Source organism: Erythrolamprus reginae, chromosome 1, assembly GCF_031021105.1.
Source record: "Erythrolamprus reginae isolate rEryReg1 chromosome 1, rEryReg1.hap1, whole genome shotgun sequence".
In the NCBI taxonomy this organism is placed as follows: Eukaryota; Metazoa; Chordata; class Lepidosauria; order Squamata; family Dipsadidae; genus Erythrolamprus; species Erythrolamprus reginae.
In genome coordinates, this window is record NC_091950.1 from 426,321,519 (window position 1) to 426,333,816 (window position 12,298).

General features: G+C 61.2%; 1 protein-coding gene across 1 annotated transcript; it reads left to right on the forward strand.

Moving 5' to 3' along the window:
- The first annotated feature begins 709 nt into the window (after positions 1-709).
- Positions 710-9,489, forward strand: RILP (Rab interacting lysosomal protein). Its single transcript, XM_070735520.1, has 8 exons — positions 710-1,039; positions 1,239-1,362; positions 2,569-2,690; positions 2,793-2,966; positions 3,474-3,634; positions 6,978-7,100; positions 7,705-7,800; positions 8,497-9,489. Exons 1-8 carry the CDS (start codon positions 809-811, stop codon positions 8,648-8,650), a joined length of 1,185 nt encoding a protein of 394 aa, XP_070591621.1. The 5' UTR covers positions 710-808; the 3' UTR covers positions 8,651-9,489.
- The last annotated feature ends 2,809 nt before the right edge of the window (positions 9,490-12,298 follow it).

A 12,298-nucleotide genomic window follows, 5' to 3' on the forward strand; every position in this document is an offset into this window, starting at 1 on the left:
AATAAAAAAGTAATGGGCCCAAAACTGAACCTTGGGGTGCAACACTTCTTACTTCTTTCCATCCAGAGAATTGTCCGTTTATTGCCACCCTTCGCTTCCTACAATTTAGCCAGTTACCAATCCAGGACAAGACCTGACCTCTAATTCCGTGGCTGAAGAGCTTTTTTAGGAGCCTTTGGTGAGGGACTTTGTTAAAACATCAACTGGGTCCCCTTTATCTGTGTGTTTATTTACACCCTCAAAGAATTCTAGCAAGTTAGTAAGACATGATTTGCCTTTGCAGAAACCGTGGTGATTGTCTTTCAGCAATGCCTGTTTTGCTATGTGCCCAGTAATTTTATCTTTCATAATGGTTTCCATCACTTTACCTGGAACTGAGTCGGTTCCCGCCGCCCAGCTGCTAAAAGACTCGGGAGGGAGGGGGGGCAGCCTGGACGAGGAGTGTATTTTGGGGGGGCTGTCTGGGCTGGAGGAAAACACTTTCGCTTCTCGAAAGGGAGAGTGGTGACATCCTCGCGCAACGCCCCTTCCGGGCCTCGCCGCCACCCGCGCGACCGGGACAGCGCCCGGGGGAGCTGTGGCACCTTCCCGCGCGGTACGGCAGGGAGAGCGGTGGGCCGGGTCCCTCCGGCCGCCAGCGGGCAAGGCGGAGCGAGCGAGCGAGCGAGCGAGGGGAAGGCGGAGCGGCGCCTCCTCTTGGCCCGCCCGAGCGCAGTCGCCGTTGGGCGGGCCGCGCTCTGCAGCCGAGCCGGGGCAGCACCGCCGTCGCCTGTCCGGGGCCGGAGCGCGGTGCCCGGTGCCCGGCCGGATGGAGGCGGCCTACGTGTACCGCCTGGCAGCCGGGCTGGGCTCGGAGCTGCAGCGGCTCTCGGAGGACTTCGGGGAGGCCGCGCTGGCCGGGCTGGTGCCGCAGGTGGTGCGCCTGCTGGAGCTGCTGGAGACGCTGGCCACGGGGGGCGCGGCGGGAGGGCTCGCCGGGGCGCCCCAACTGCTGCCGGCAGCGCCGTCGGGCGAGGAAGCGGCCGAGCGTTGGCGGCAGGTGCGGCGGCTGTTGCGCGCGGCCCGGCGGGGGAGGGCGGCTTGCGGGGCTCTGCCGCGGGTCAGGAGCGCCCCCTCCTCCTCCGGGGGCGGCTCGGGAGGGGGGGGCAGCGGAAGGATCGGCCCGGGTTGGCTCTCCCTCCGCTGGGCGCCAGTTGGAGCGAGCGAACGAGCGAGCGGCGCGCTTCTTGCCCCGGCAGGCGTCGGAGCAGCGGCTGGCCGAAGCCCGGGAGCGGGAGCGGCGCCTCCAGAACCGGCTGGCCCAGTTGGAAGAGGAGCAGCAACGAGCCTGGAGCCGCCTGGCCGAGGAGCAGACCCAGGAAGGTGGGGGGCTTCCCTGGTCGCCGCCCCCCCCTTGGGCCGGGGAGGGGGGGAGTCTCTGGGCCTCCACCTGCTGCTCCCACCTCGCTTGAACTTTGAGCCGCGCGAACTCCGGCAGGCGCTGGGCGGACTTCCTTGTTTTGATGCCGCGGGTGGCGCCCCGGAGGGAGCGGGGGCGGGGGCGGGGGGGGGTGGCTTTCACAGACCGCAGTTCGCTTGGAAGGCTGCCGGGAGCGGCTCCACCGGGCGGGCGTGCTTGGGAGGGGGCAGAACGAGCAATTGGGGGGGGGGTGTCAGTCAAATGTAGCCTGCCTGCTTAAGTCCTTAGACCCGGGGTTTTCCTGCGGGGGGGGGAGGAGGGCGGCGGCGGCCCCGGGTCTCCTGTGCGCGGCTCTGCTGGGTGGCTGGATGGGCCAGGAGAGGAGGAGAGGGGGGCTTCCTCCCTCCATCGCCTCCCCTGGAAACTCCCACTTAGGCAGCGCAGCCAGTAACGAAATCTGGGCCCCCAGGAGAGGCAGGCGGGACTGACGCTGGCGCTGCCCTGGAGGATGCCCCTCCCTGGAGAGAGAGGGGGGATCTCCCCCAAGGGAGGGTGGGGGCTGAACACACCTGAAGCTCAAAGGCTGCAGTCATGGGTTGGGCAGTGTGGATTCTCCCTGAAAGTTCACCATTTACTTTCTGAGCAGACCAGGCCAGTTGGATGTATTTAGCGGGGGGAGGGGGTGTCTGCCACTCACATGATTTGGGGTCTGTCTGTCTTCTGTTGAATTGTTCTTACTACAACTTCCCTGCCTGGGTTGTCTGGGCTACGCAGCCTCACTGGCAGCCTACAGGTCTGAAGAACATCAAGAAAGGCACCCACTGTGAATGCCACCATATGGGGGGTGTCACTCTTGTCTGGAAAGGTGGCTGAGGAGTGGGTTTAGGGAGGTGGGGTCCCTGGCACTCTCCCTCGTGCCGGAGGAGCAGGAGATGCCGCCAGGGCAGCCGATGTCCGTAAGCAGAGAGGGGCCGTCTCCTGTGTGCTGCAGCCCGGCTGAGCGGCAGGCCAGGTGGCCCCTCACTCGAAGGCTCCTGTTGCGCCTTACGTCCCGCTCGCCCGGCCCCAGCTTCTCCTTCTGGCCCTGGGAGGTCTCTGTGGCTGAAAGCTCAGCCGAGCGATGGCAACACCAAAGGGACCCCACAGAACCGCTCTCTGTCCTGCCCCAGAGAAGCCCAGCCCCCCCGAGCGGGAACTGATGCGGCAGCTGAAGGCGGTGGTAGACCGCCAGCGGGACAGGATCCGCGCCCAGGACCACGAGATCCAGCACAGGGCCTGCGACATGGAGGCTGTGAGTGCCAGCAGTGGGGGCGGTGGAGGGAAAGCTGGGGGCGGGTGTGGCGGGGGACTCCCCCCCCAGCTGCTGAGGGCGGTGGGGGGGCTGTCTCCGCAGCTGCAGGAACAGCTTAACCGCTTCATGACCATGAACGAGAACCTGCGCCGGAAGCTGGCCGTGGTGGAGACCCAGCTCAGAAGCGCCCTGGAGAGGAAGCAGGAGGTAGAGGCCCTCTGGGAAGCGGGACAGCAGGGAGAAGCGGCAGAGCCCACTAGGACTGGCACCCCCACGGTGAGAGGGACGGAGCGAGGGCGGTGGGGGCACGGGGGGGGGCTGGCTTAAAGAGAGCCTGAGGGCCTCGGCCGTGGGCAGCCCTCAGCCTTTCCAGGGAGGCCAGGTGAAGAGGGCCCCAGGCAGTCGGGGAGGGGGCGGCGGAGCCTTCCTCTCAGGTGCCCCCTTCCTCCTTCTGGGCCTTGTAGGGTTCCTGCCCCACTTCAGGGTGGCTTCTGCGAGGTCGTCGCAAAGGTGGCCCCCGACAGTCCTCCTCAGCTGGGCTCCAGGGGCCTTGGGATGGGGGGGTGCTGGAGAGGTGTTCCGCTGAGGAACATGAGGCTGATGGCGCCCTGAATCCACCCGGGGCGCTTTCCAGGCGAAAGGGGGGAGGCGGCCCCCACAAGCAGGGGGCCAGCAGGGTCTCTGCCTTCGTTTTCCTCCCCCTTTTATCTGGTGAGGATAGGCCTGGCTTCAGGCTTGGCTGGAGGGCAGCAGTGGGAAGGTGCCCTGTCTGTCTCTCCTTAGGAAGAGGAGGCAGGGGGGGCGGGAGGGGCTGCAGCCCCCCCTGAAGGCCCCTCTGACCAGCGCACCTTCTCCAAGGAAGAGCTGCAGCAGATTCTGCAGGAGCGGAACGAACTCAAGACCAGCCTCTTCTTGGTGGAGGAGGAGTTGGCCTACTACCAGCGGTCAGTCGGTCTGCCTGGGCACGAGGGGGCGGGAGGAGCGGGAGCTTCTCTCCTGAGGGGCCCGTTGCAGCCTCACAAACTGCCTCCTTGGCCCCAGGAGAGCTGGGCTGGTCCTGGCAGGGAGGAGCTGCTGCAGGGTCCTCTATTTGTGTGTGTGTGTGTGTGAGAGAGAGAGAGAGAGAGAGAGAGACGGTGTTGCCCAGCCCTGCTGAAAACATGGGGTGCTCGTACCACCCCTGGGACCACCCCTCTTCTTCAGTGTCTCGGTCAGAAAGTGTTTGGAGAGAGAGAGAGGGGGAGTGAGAGGGAGGGAGTGAGAGAGAGAGAGGGAGGAAGAGAGAGAGGGAGAGAGGGAGGGAGAGAGAGAGAGGGAGAGGGAGGGAGAGAGAGAGAGAGGGGGAGAGAGAGGGAGGGAGGGAGAGAGAGAAAGGGAGAGGGAGGGAGAGAGGGAGAGGGAGGGAGGGGGAGAGAGGGAGAGGGAGGGAGGGAGAGAGAGAGAGGGAGAGGGAGGGAGAGAGGGAGAGGGAGGGAGAGGGAGGGGGAGAGAGAGAGGGAGGAAGAGAGAGAGGGAGAGAGGGAGGGGGAGAGAGGGAGGGAGAGGGAGGGAGAGGGAGGGAGAGAGGGAGGGAGAGGGAGGGAGGGAGAGAGAGAGAGAGAGAGGGAGGGAGAGGGAGGGAGAGAGGGAGAGGGAGGGAGGGGGAGAGAGGGAGGGAGAGAGAGAGGGAGAGAGAGGGAGGGAGGGCGAGAGGGAGAGAGGGGGGACTTGTTGGGGTTGGGCCACAAAGCCTGCGGTGCTCAGCTTCATGCTCCAGCGCTGTTCTCACCTTCTTTTACTTTTCACACCTTTGGGGAGCAGAGGGTTTATTTATTTATTCATTTATTTGAGTTAAAAGGGACCTTGCAGGTCATGAAGTCCAACCCCAGCAGGCTTAAGCAGGAAACCCTTTCTTGCCTTCCAGCCAAAGGAGGGGGGATTCCTTGGAGATCCTCCGGTGCCCCTCCCCAAGAGACACCTGGGCAGCCTCAAGCCCCTCCAGTCCCCAAGCCACTTAGGGAGGGCTTAGTGTTTGGAAACGCTTCCCACCAAAACACCCCTAATTGAAACTCTTCCTTCCTCACCTTCTGGAACCAGCTTGGAAAATTCCACCTGGTCGTCCTCCACTTGGTGGCCATTTGGTGCTTGAAGGTGGCTGCGGGGTCTCCTTGTGGTCTCTTCTCCAGGAGGCTCCCGTCTGCCAGGCATCTTCTGTGGGGTCTGGAGATGCTCCCAGCCCTGCAAGCCTCCCCCCCTGAGGCCTGGCCTTGCCCACCTGCCCACGGAGCCAGAGGCCGAGCCTGCCAGGTCACCTGGAGACAGAATCACGGAGGGAGGGGCTCTATTCCAATCTCCTGCTTCAGTGGGCTACCCAGACAAACTGTCATCCCGTCTTTTCTTCAAGTGTTGTTGGAGCGTCCACACTTCCTGGAGGGAAGGCCTCCTCCCTCAACCGCTGGCTGCCTTCAGGGGCTTTGGAGAATAGGGGGTCAGCCCCTTTGACAGTGGAAGGCTGCTATCACACTACCCCTAGTTTTAGGGGGTCTCCATAAAACCCTGTTCATTTTAAGCAAAAGAGTGAAAACAGTGCCCTGGGCCCCTAGGCCTCTAATATAAGCAGCTTTTAAAAAGCTTGGGAGAGAAGCAAATGACATCAGCTTCGGGAATCTGATTATCTTTTAAAAAATGGAGTTAAATGTTTATCCAGAAAACTACATTTGAATTTTGAACATTTGCCTATGTTAAGCCTCATATGTCTCCACAGGTAGAAAATTCTGAGTAATCAACTTTTTTTTTCATTCCTAACTTTTTGCATCCCAAAACCCCCTACTTTTCATTAACTTATTACATTGTTTTATCATGATCTGGATTAATCCCAACTCTTTCCTCCAACTGGGAGTGTTTCCATTTTACTACCTACCATGAAAAGAGTTGTTGAGGTTGATGACCTGCCTCCCGAGGAGCTTGGAGAACAGCAGAAACTTCTCACAGCAGCCAAAGCGGTTGCACTGTTTAAATTGTTGCTGGCCGGAGAGTCCACCGCTGGGTCCGGCGTTTTTATCCACCTACCCAATCCTGGGGTGGGCAGGTGCGGTCGGTGGCCTTAAAGGTATCATAGCAGGAGGCGAGCTGTTCCTGGGAAAGCTGCCTTTTGCAATTGACCACTGGGGATTTTGTCCATGCCGATGGCGATCAGGTGGCTGCAACTACTGGCGTCCCCTTTGCTTTGCTTGCCCCAGTCGCTCTGCTTCTATTGGCAGGTCTTTGTGCTTCTCCAGGTCTTCCGCTGCCTCCAGGTACTGCAACCTCCACTGGCCAAGCCTGGTTTTGTTTCCCTCCCCAACCGTTGTTCAGTCTGGAGTGACACGTGGCAGGCACTGCTCTGTTTGAGTTTCTCCACTTTCTAGGGCTTCCTCTGTTTCACGGCCCCTCCCCTCGCAGGCCTCCCAAGGCCCCAGTGGGGCCACTTTGCCACCACACTGCCCCGTGCAGTCTGTGGGGTCTTCTTGCAGCAGGGGCTCCACGGCCTCTTCAGCTTCTTTGCAGAGACTGCACTGACCTTCCGTCTCTGTCTATCAATGGCATGATAGGTGAACCAAGGACGAGGGTGTTGGTAGACCCACAGATTTCTTGGGGGGGGGGGGGGAGTTTGTGTCAGTGCTGCTCCTTCTTATGTCTTAGAGAAAACTTTGCCTGGGTCGCTGTCAATACTATCTTATTTATTTTATTTATTATTTATTTAGATTTGTATGCTCTCTTGCTCTCCAAGACTTCAGGAATACTTCATCGGCTTGCTATATTATATAATTATTCATTTTATAAAGCCATCCAAAATTGCCTTTCTGGTGAGCCTGGGGAGGGAGGGAGGGAGAGAGATAAATTTAATAAATAAAAATAAAATTTATGACTTTGGGCAGCTCACAGTAATTAAAAAATATAAAAAACTAAGTCTATTCCCCCAATTGTATAAAGAGAATATAAAAAAGACCACCATCAGACATTGTCCAAAGTGAGGCAAAGTAGCATCTGCCCACCTGCCATTTCCTGCCCAAGGACCCCCCCCCCCACAAACCTTCATGCTCTTGGCTCACGTTTATAGGATGTGGGACCCCGGCACATCCCAGTGTTGTCCTGCCGGGTCTGGCGTAGCAGGGCCAATGCTGCACGTGACTGGGATTCTGCCCCCCTCCGGTCAATGCGGCCCCTTGGCCTGTTTGGGCCGCTGTCGCACCCGGCTGGGTCCCCTCCCCCCAGTTGTTAGAGGGGAGGGAGATTCCGGCCCTGAGCCCGAGCTGCTTCTGCCTCCAGGGAGCTGCTTCATGGGGAGCGAGCCCCCGCCCTCCTCCTGCACACCGTGAAGTCTGCCATCAAGAAGCAGCGCAAGAAGATCTGGGCCAAGATGCTGGGCACCGAAGAGGAGCCAGCGGGCAGGTGGGTCTCCCCCCGTCAGCCCCCGGCCAGCCTTGTCCTCCGCAGGCACCGCCTCCCCCCCCACTCGCTCACTCTCTGGCCCACGTGGGCTCTCCTGCAAGAAGATCCCCTGGGCCTGGACAGATCAGAAGCCGATAGGACCCGGCCTCTGGGACCCCTCAGCGGTCTATTAATCTGCCCCCCTCTTGAGCTCCAAAGCCTTGGCAGGTGAGGCTGGTGCCCTGTAGATCCTGGCACTGACCAGAAGAGGGCGCCCTGGTCCTTCTGCAGCCATGCAAGGCAGGTTCTCCAAGGGGGGGCGAAGTGTGTATCCTCAGGTAGTTTCTCCAACTCGGCCCTGCCTTAGAAATAACCTGGCCCAGTAGCCCACCTCCATGCAAAGAGGCGGCTTGCCCAGGTGCGTGTGTAGGCGCCATAATTTCATCTCCTGGGGTCCGGGTCAGCCAGCGGAGGGAGAGGGGGCAAAATCAAAGGGAAAGAAAGAGGCGGACGGCAGTGGCAGCGCTCCAAGGAAAGGTCTCTTCCCCACACACAATCTCAGCACTCACACACACACACCACACTGAGGGGTCTGCAACGCTGGCTCTGTTCTGTTCTATTTCAGGGAGCAGGAGGAGGAGGAAGGTGAGGAGTGGCCGCTAGGCTCTCCTGGCTCCGACTGCACTGATGGCCTCCTGCCCGAGTCCAGAATCAAGAGCTTGTGAGTCTGGGCTGGACAGAAGGGGGTGGGGGGGCCGGGCTCCCGAGGGCTCTCTCGGGGACAAGGGGAAGGAAGCAGCCCACCGGCCCTGGGGGGGCTGTTCTGGGACCCCCCCTCCCTGGGAAGCTGCAGTGTTTGGCTTATGGCTCAAGCAGCTTCTGGCCCCTTGGCCGAAGCAGGGGAGTCGGGTGGTCTTTCTGTCCCAGCCCAGCCTAAAGCCCCGGGGTTGAAGTCCTGGTGGTGGGGGTGGGATTCTGCCTGAGCCCCATAAATGCCAGGCCCCTTTCCTCTCCTCCCACCCTCCGAGGAGTTCCCCCTTTTGGCCTTCATCTCTGCTTATTTCTTTCCTCCCATCTCAAATATTCTTCTTCAGAGTAAGTAGCTCAAAGTAGTGAACACTGTGCTCCTCCCCCCCCCTCTTACTCCTCCCTCCCTCCCGCCCTCCCAACAACCACCCTGTGAGGCGAGTGGCCCAAAGTCCCCCAGCTGCCTTTGGTGCCTAAGGCGAGACTAGAACTCACCGTCTCCTGCCAGCCCCTTCCCCATTAGGCCGGGTGGATTCCTCAGTCGGCTTGGGGCACAGAGGGGCCCCTGGGGGTCTGCAGGCCACCTCTCTACACATCGGGGGGGGGCAGTGGGCAGAGGGGCTGCCTGGCTCCCTGTTCTCAGGGCTCTCCTCTCTCTCCCCCCTCCCAGTTTCACCCAGTGGTATCGCAGCCCCCCCCAGCCCAGCCCCCTGGAAAGCAGCCCCGGGACCTGGGAGATCCTCAGCGCAGACGACGTGGGTCTAGCAGAAGAGCAGCGCAAGGAAAGCCCCCCACCCGGGGGCTCCTCTGCCCCACCACCTTGAGGCTCTCGGCTGGACTGGTAGCCCTCCTCTTCTGGGCCCCCAGAGGGACGCTGGGGCAGCGCTGGGCCGGTTTTGCCCACAGACTGTGCAGAAGGCAGCCGGGAGCGGCTCTGCGGGGGCTGTGCCGCCTGCCGTCCCCCCCCCAGTCCACCTGGCCTTCCCTCCACACAGGGCCTTCTGGGGACACCATCCTGCCTCTCTCGTCCTCCAGGAGGGCCGATTGGGGTGCAACCTTTCAACACACCGCAAGGACAGAAAAGCAGAAAAGGGGCAAGTGGAGATGAAGACGAAGAAGAGCCCCCCTCCCCCCATTACTACATGAGAGGGAGGGGGCAGGGCAGGATGTCCCACCCCACCAAGATCTCCCCCCTCCATATGCCACTCAAAACAAGCCTTTCATGCAAATCTTAACCTTGGAGGAAGCCCCCCTTCCATGGGGGGGGCAGGAGACAGATGGGGGGAACTGGGAGCATCTGGGACCCCCCCTCAAGACTTCTGGTGCCCCCTCCCCTTTCCCTGACGGGGGAGGGAAGGGCAGCTCCGCCTGCTGTGACCTCCAGGAAAGGGGCAATGGGGGGGGCTGGCAGAAGTGGGAGTCCGCCGTGGGGGTGGGGGCTCCTGGTCAGGCCGAAGAACAAGCACGCAACCTTCTTTACCTTGGGACCAGTGAGGGGCCCCTGCGGGAACAGTCAGGAACACAGTACCGGCAGCAAAATTTGGAGCCCCGCCCCAGAGCTCCCAATTTGCACTGAAAGATGTTGAAACAAAATGCACAAGCCACGCCCACAGGGTGGTAGTAAAAATGTGGGTAGCCCATCACTGCTTGGAACCCAAATAAAGTTCTCTGTTTCCGTTTTTTGGGCCCTGCTGCCCCTGCTTGCTCCCCCCTGTGCGACCAGTCCGGGTTCAGTGGCGCCCTGCAGGTCTTCCTGGGGGCCCCCACCCCCACCTTAAAGCCTTTGGGGCCTCTGGGGGGGGGGGCTCCTGCCAGAACCCAATCCTAAACCCACCCACCCCAGACCCTCCTGCCAAGCAGCCTCTCGGGCGACGGTGCCCCCCTGCGCCCCTTCCTCCTCTGCCCGGCCGGCTTCCTCGGGAAGAGCCGCAGGAAATAGGCGGGAGGCGCTTCTGAGCCGACTTCTCCCAGCCGGGCCCCGGGACGATGGAGCGCCGCGCGGTTCCTCCACCTCCTCCGCCTCCTCCACTGCCGCTGCTGCTCGGCCAGGCGGTGCCCGGGCGCGGCTGGGCGGAGGTGCTCTCGGGAAGGCACGTGTGCGAGGCGGAAGAGAGGTGAGGGCGGGTGGGGGGAGGCAGCCGGCCGGCCCCGCTTCTCTCCGACGGTCGCCCGAGCGCTCCGGTGGGCCGGGCAGGGCAACCCCGACGGTGGCGGCCTCCCCGCCCATTCTCCGCCCGAGGCCCCCGGGGGCTTCCCGTGCGCTGACCCGAGGTGGCAGCCCGGCGGAGGCCTCCCGGTTCTTGTTAGGCTGCTTGAGTCTCGCTCCGCCGTCCGGCCAAATGTCCCTCGGAGCGCCCCGGACGGTTCTTCTGGGCTCGCTGGCCCGGCAGCGATTGGCTCCGAGAGACTGGGGAGGAGGCGGTTCTGGGGGGGGGGGAGCTGTCCAGGGCCTCAGCCTTCCCTCCCTCCCAGTGAAGGTAGGAGGGCGACTGGGAGCAGAGTCCCCTCCCCAGTAAGCCTCCGCCACCGCTTGGCCAGAGAGCCAAAGGAGGCGGTGGTAGAGCCAGACCAGGGAAAAACAGTTTTAGCAACCATGCCCGAGTGTCCCACTCCGATTTCACTGCTGACCCCTTGGGGGGAAGGGAGCCTGCAAGAGTTGGAAGGGACCTTGAAGGTCTTCCAGTCCAGCCCCCTGCACAGCCCCCCTCCCTTCCTAGGAGCCCCCACCGCTTCTGGAGGGAAGCCGTTCCTCCGGTTAATTGATCTCAGGGTCAGAAAGAGTCTCCTGAGTTCTAGGCTGGACTTCTGTTTTCCTGCCTTCCTTCTTCTCCTGCCTTCAGGGGCTTTGGAGAAAAGGTGGAAACACCCCCCCCCCGCCTTTCCCCTCCTGGGGGTGGGGGGAGGAAGGGGTTGCTGTGGCCTTGGCTCAGCTGCAGGCGTGCCATGACCTCCAGGCCCAGCTGCCCTCCTCACCCCACCCGCCCTACCTGGGGGGGGTGCTGTGGTTAGCTCTGACCCAGCTCCTGCCCCAAGGAATGTGGAGGTGGAGGTGGGGGAGACATCCGCATGTCACAGGCCTGTTTTCCTCCCAATAGAGTCAACTAGTGAAGTATCCTCTGACGAAGGAAGTGTGGGTGTGATGGAAGAGGGGGGCTTGGTTGTCAGCCCAGGGGGAGATCAATCTATCTTCCTTATCTTCTTTGGATTCAGAAGAGGAAGGTCTGACAGATCCACGCATGCGTAGAGCTATGCATAGTAGAGAACAACTGAAGACCTATTACAGGAGATAAGAGAGGCCACCTGGGGTTGGGTGGGGCTCCCGTAATTAGAGCTGAGCAACGTGTTGGCTTGGCTGTTGTGGAAGATGATCTGACCCTAGTTCGTCAAGGTGAATTCTTGTTTCCTGATTATATTCAAGACTGTGTTTGGATTCCTGGACTTTGGATTACACTTCATTGTGAGTGTTTATCACTGTTTGGACAACAGTAGCTGTGACCCAATTTCACAGTTACTGAGTTAATAATTGGACTTCGTTCTTGTATTGTATTTCAACTGTGCCTTGTTGCTACAAGAAATCCCTTTGAAGTTTAAAAGGAAGTTTTTCTTCTCTTCTGTTGATAAAGAACATTTCTTTGCCTTCTATCTTGTGTGTGTGTCTGATTGGACTAATTAACCTGTAATTAAAGACGGTTGGCACATGCCAGCAGAACCGGGGGCAGGGACTGTGTTGCTTTAGGGCCCAGCCCAGCCTGTTTTCCTTTTAATCCCCGTCTCTGCTCTTTCAGCCTGGCCACTAGAGGGCAGCCTCCCCCCATGGCAGCAGCGTCGCACCCCTCACCCTTTGCCATCCCTCACACCTCCAGCCTCGCCAAGGGCAAGCGGCCTCCCGTCTCCTTTGCAGAAGGGACTCACTTTGGCCCTCCGGAGGCCCTCAGCCCCGCCCAGCAGCCCTGAGGGCTCGGTCCCGGCAGCTCCCCTTCCCTGCAGGTCAGCTGCCCCGCAGGGAGCTCGTGCCTCACCCAAGGCAGCTTGTGTCTGTGAGCCCATCGACGTGGCCACGGGCCAAGACAGAAGGGGCAGCAGAGACCCCCTCTCGGGCTGCCCAGCAGCATCAGGGGGGGGGGAGGAGGCTGCCTGGCCACAGGAGGTGCTGGGTGCTGCAAAGGGCCACTCAAGGAGGAAGCTGGCCCCAGAGGAAGAGCCCAGCACGGCCGAAGCCCAAGGCCTGCTGACTCCTGACGAGCGGGCGAAGAGTGGAGGGAGCAGTGGCAGCCTGGAACCGTGACACACACACCCCACCCATGGAGGGGCTCAGCCAGGGAAGCCAAGGGGCAGTGCCCCCCTGGGTTTACCTCAGAGTGTACAGCTGTGTACAGCCCCCTCCCACAAACAACCAGGGTGGGGGAGCAAAGCCTCAAGGGGCCCCGCGTGGAGGAGGCCCATCCGGCCATGCCCTAGAAGGGACTGGGCCC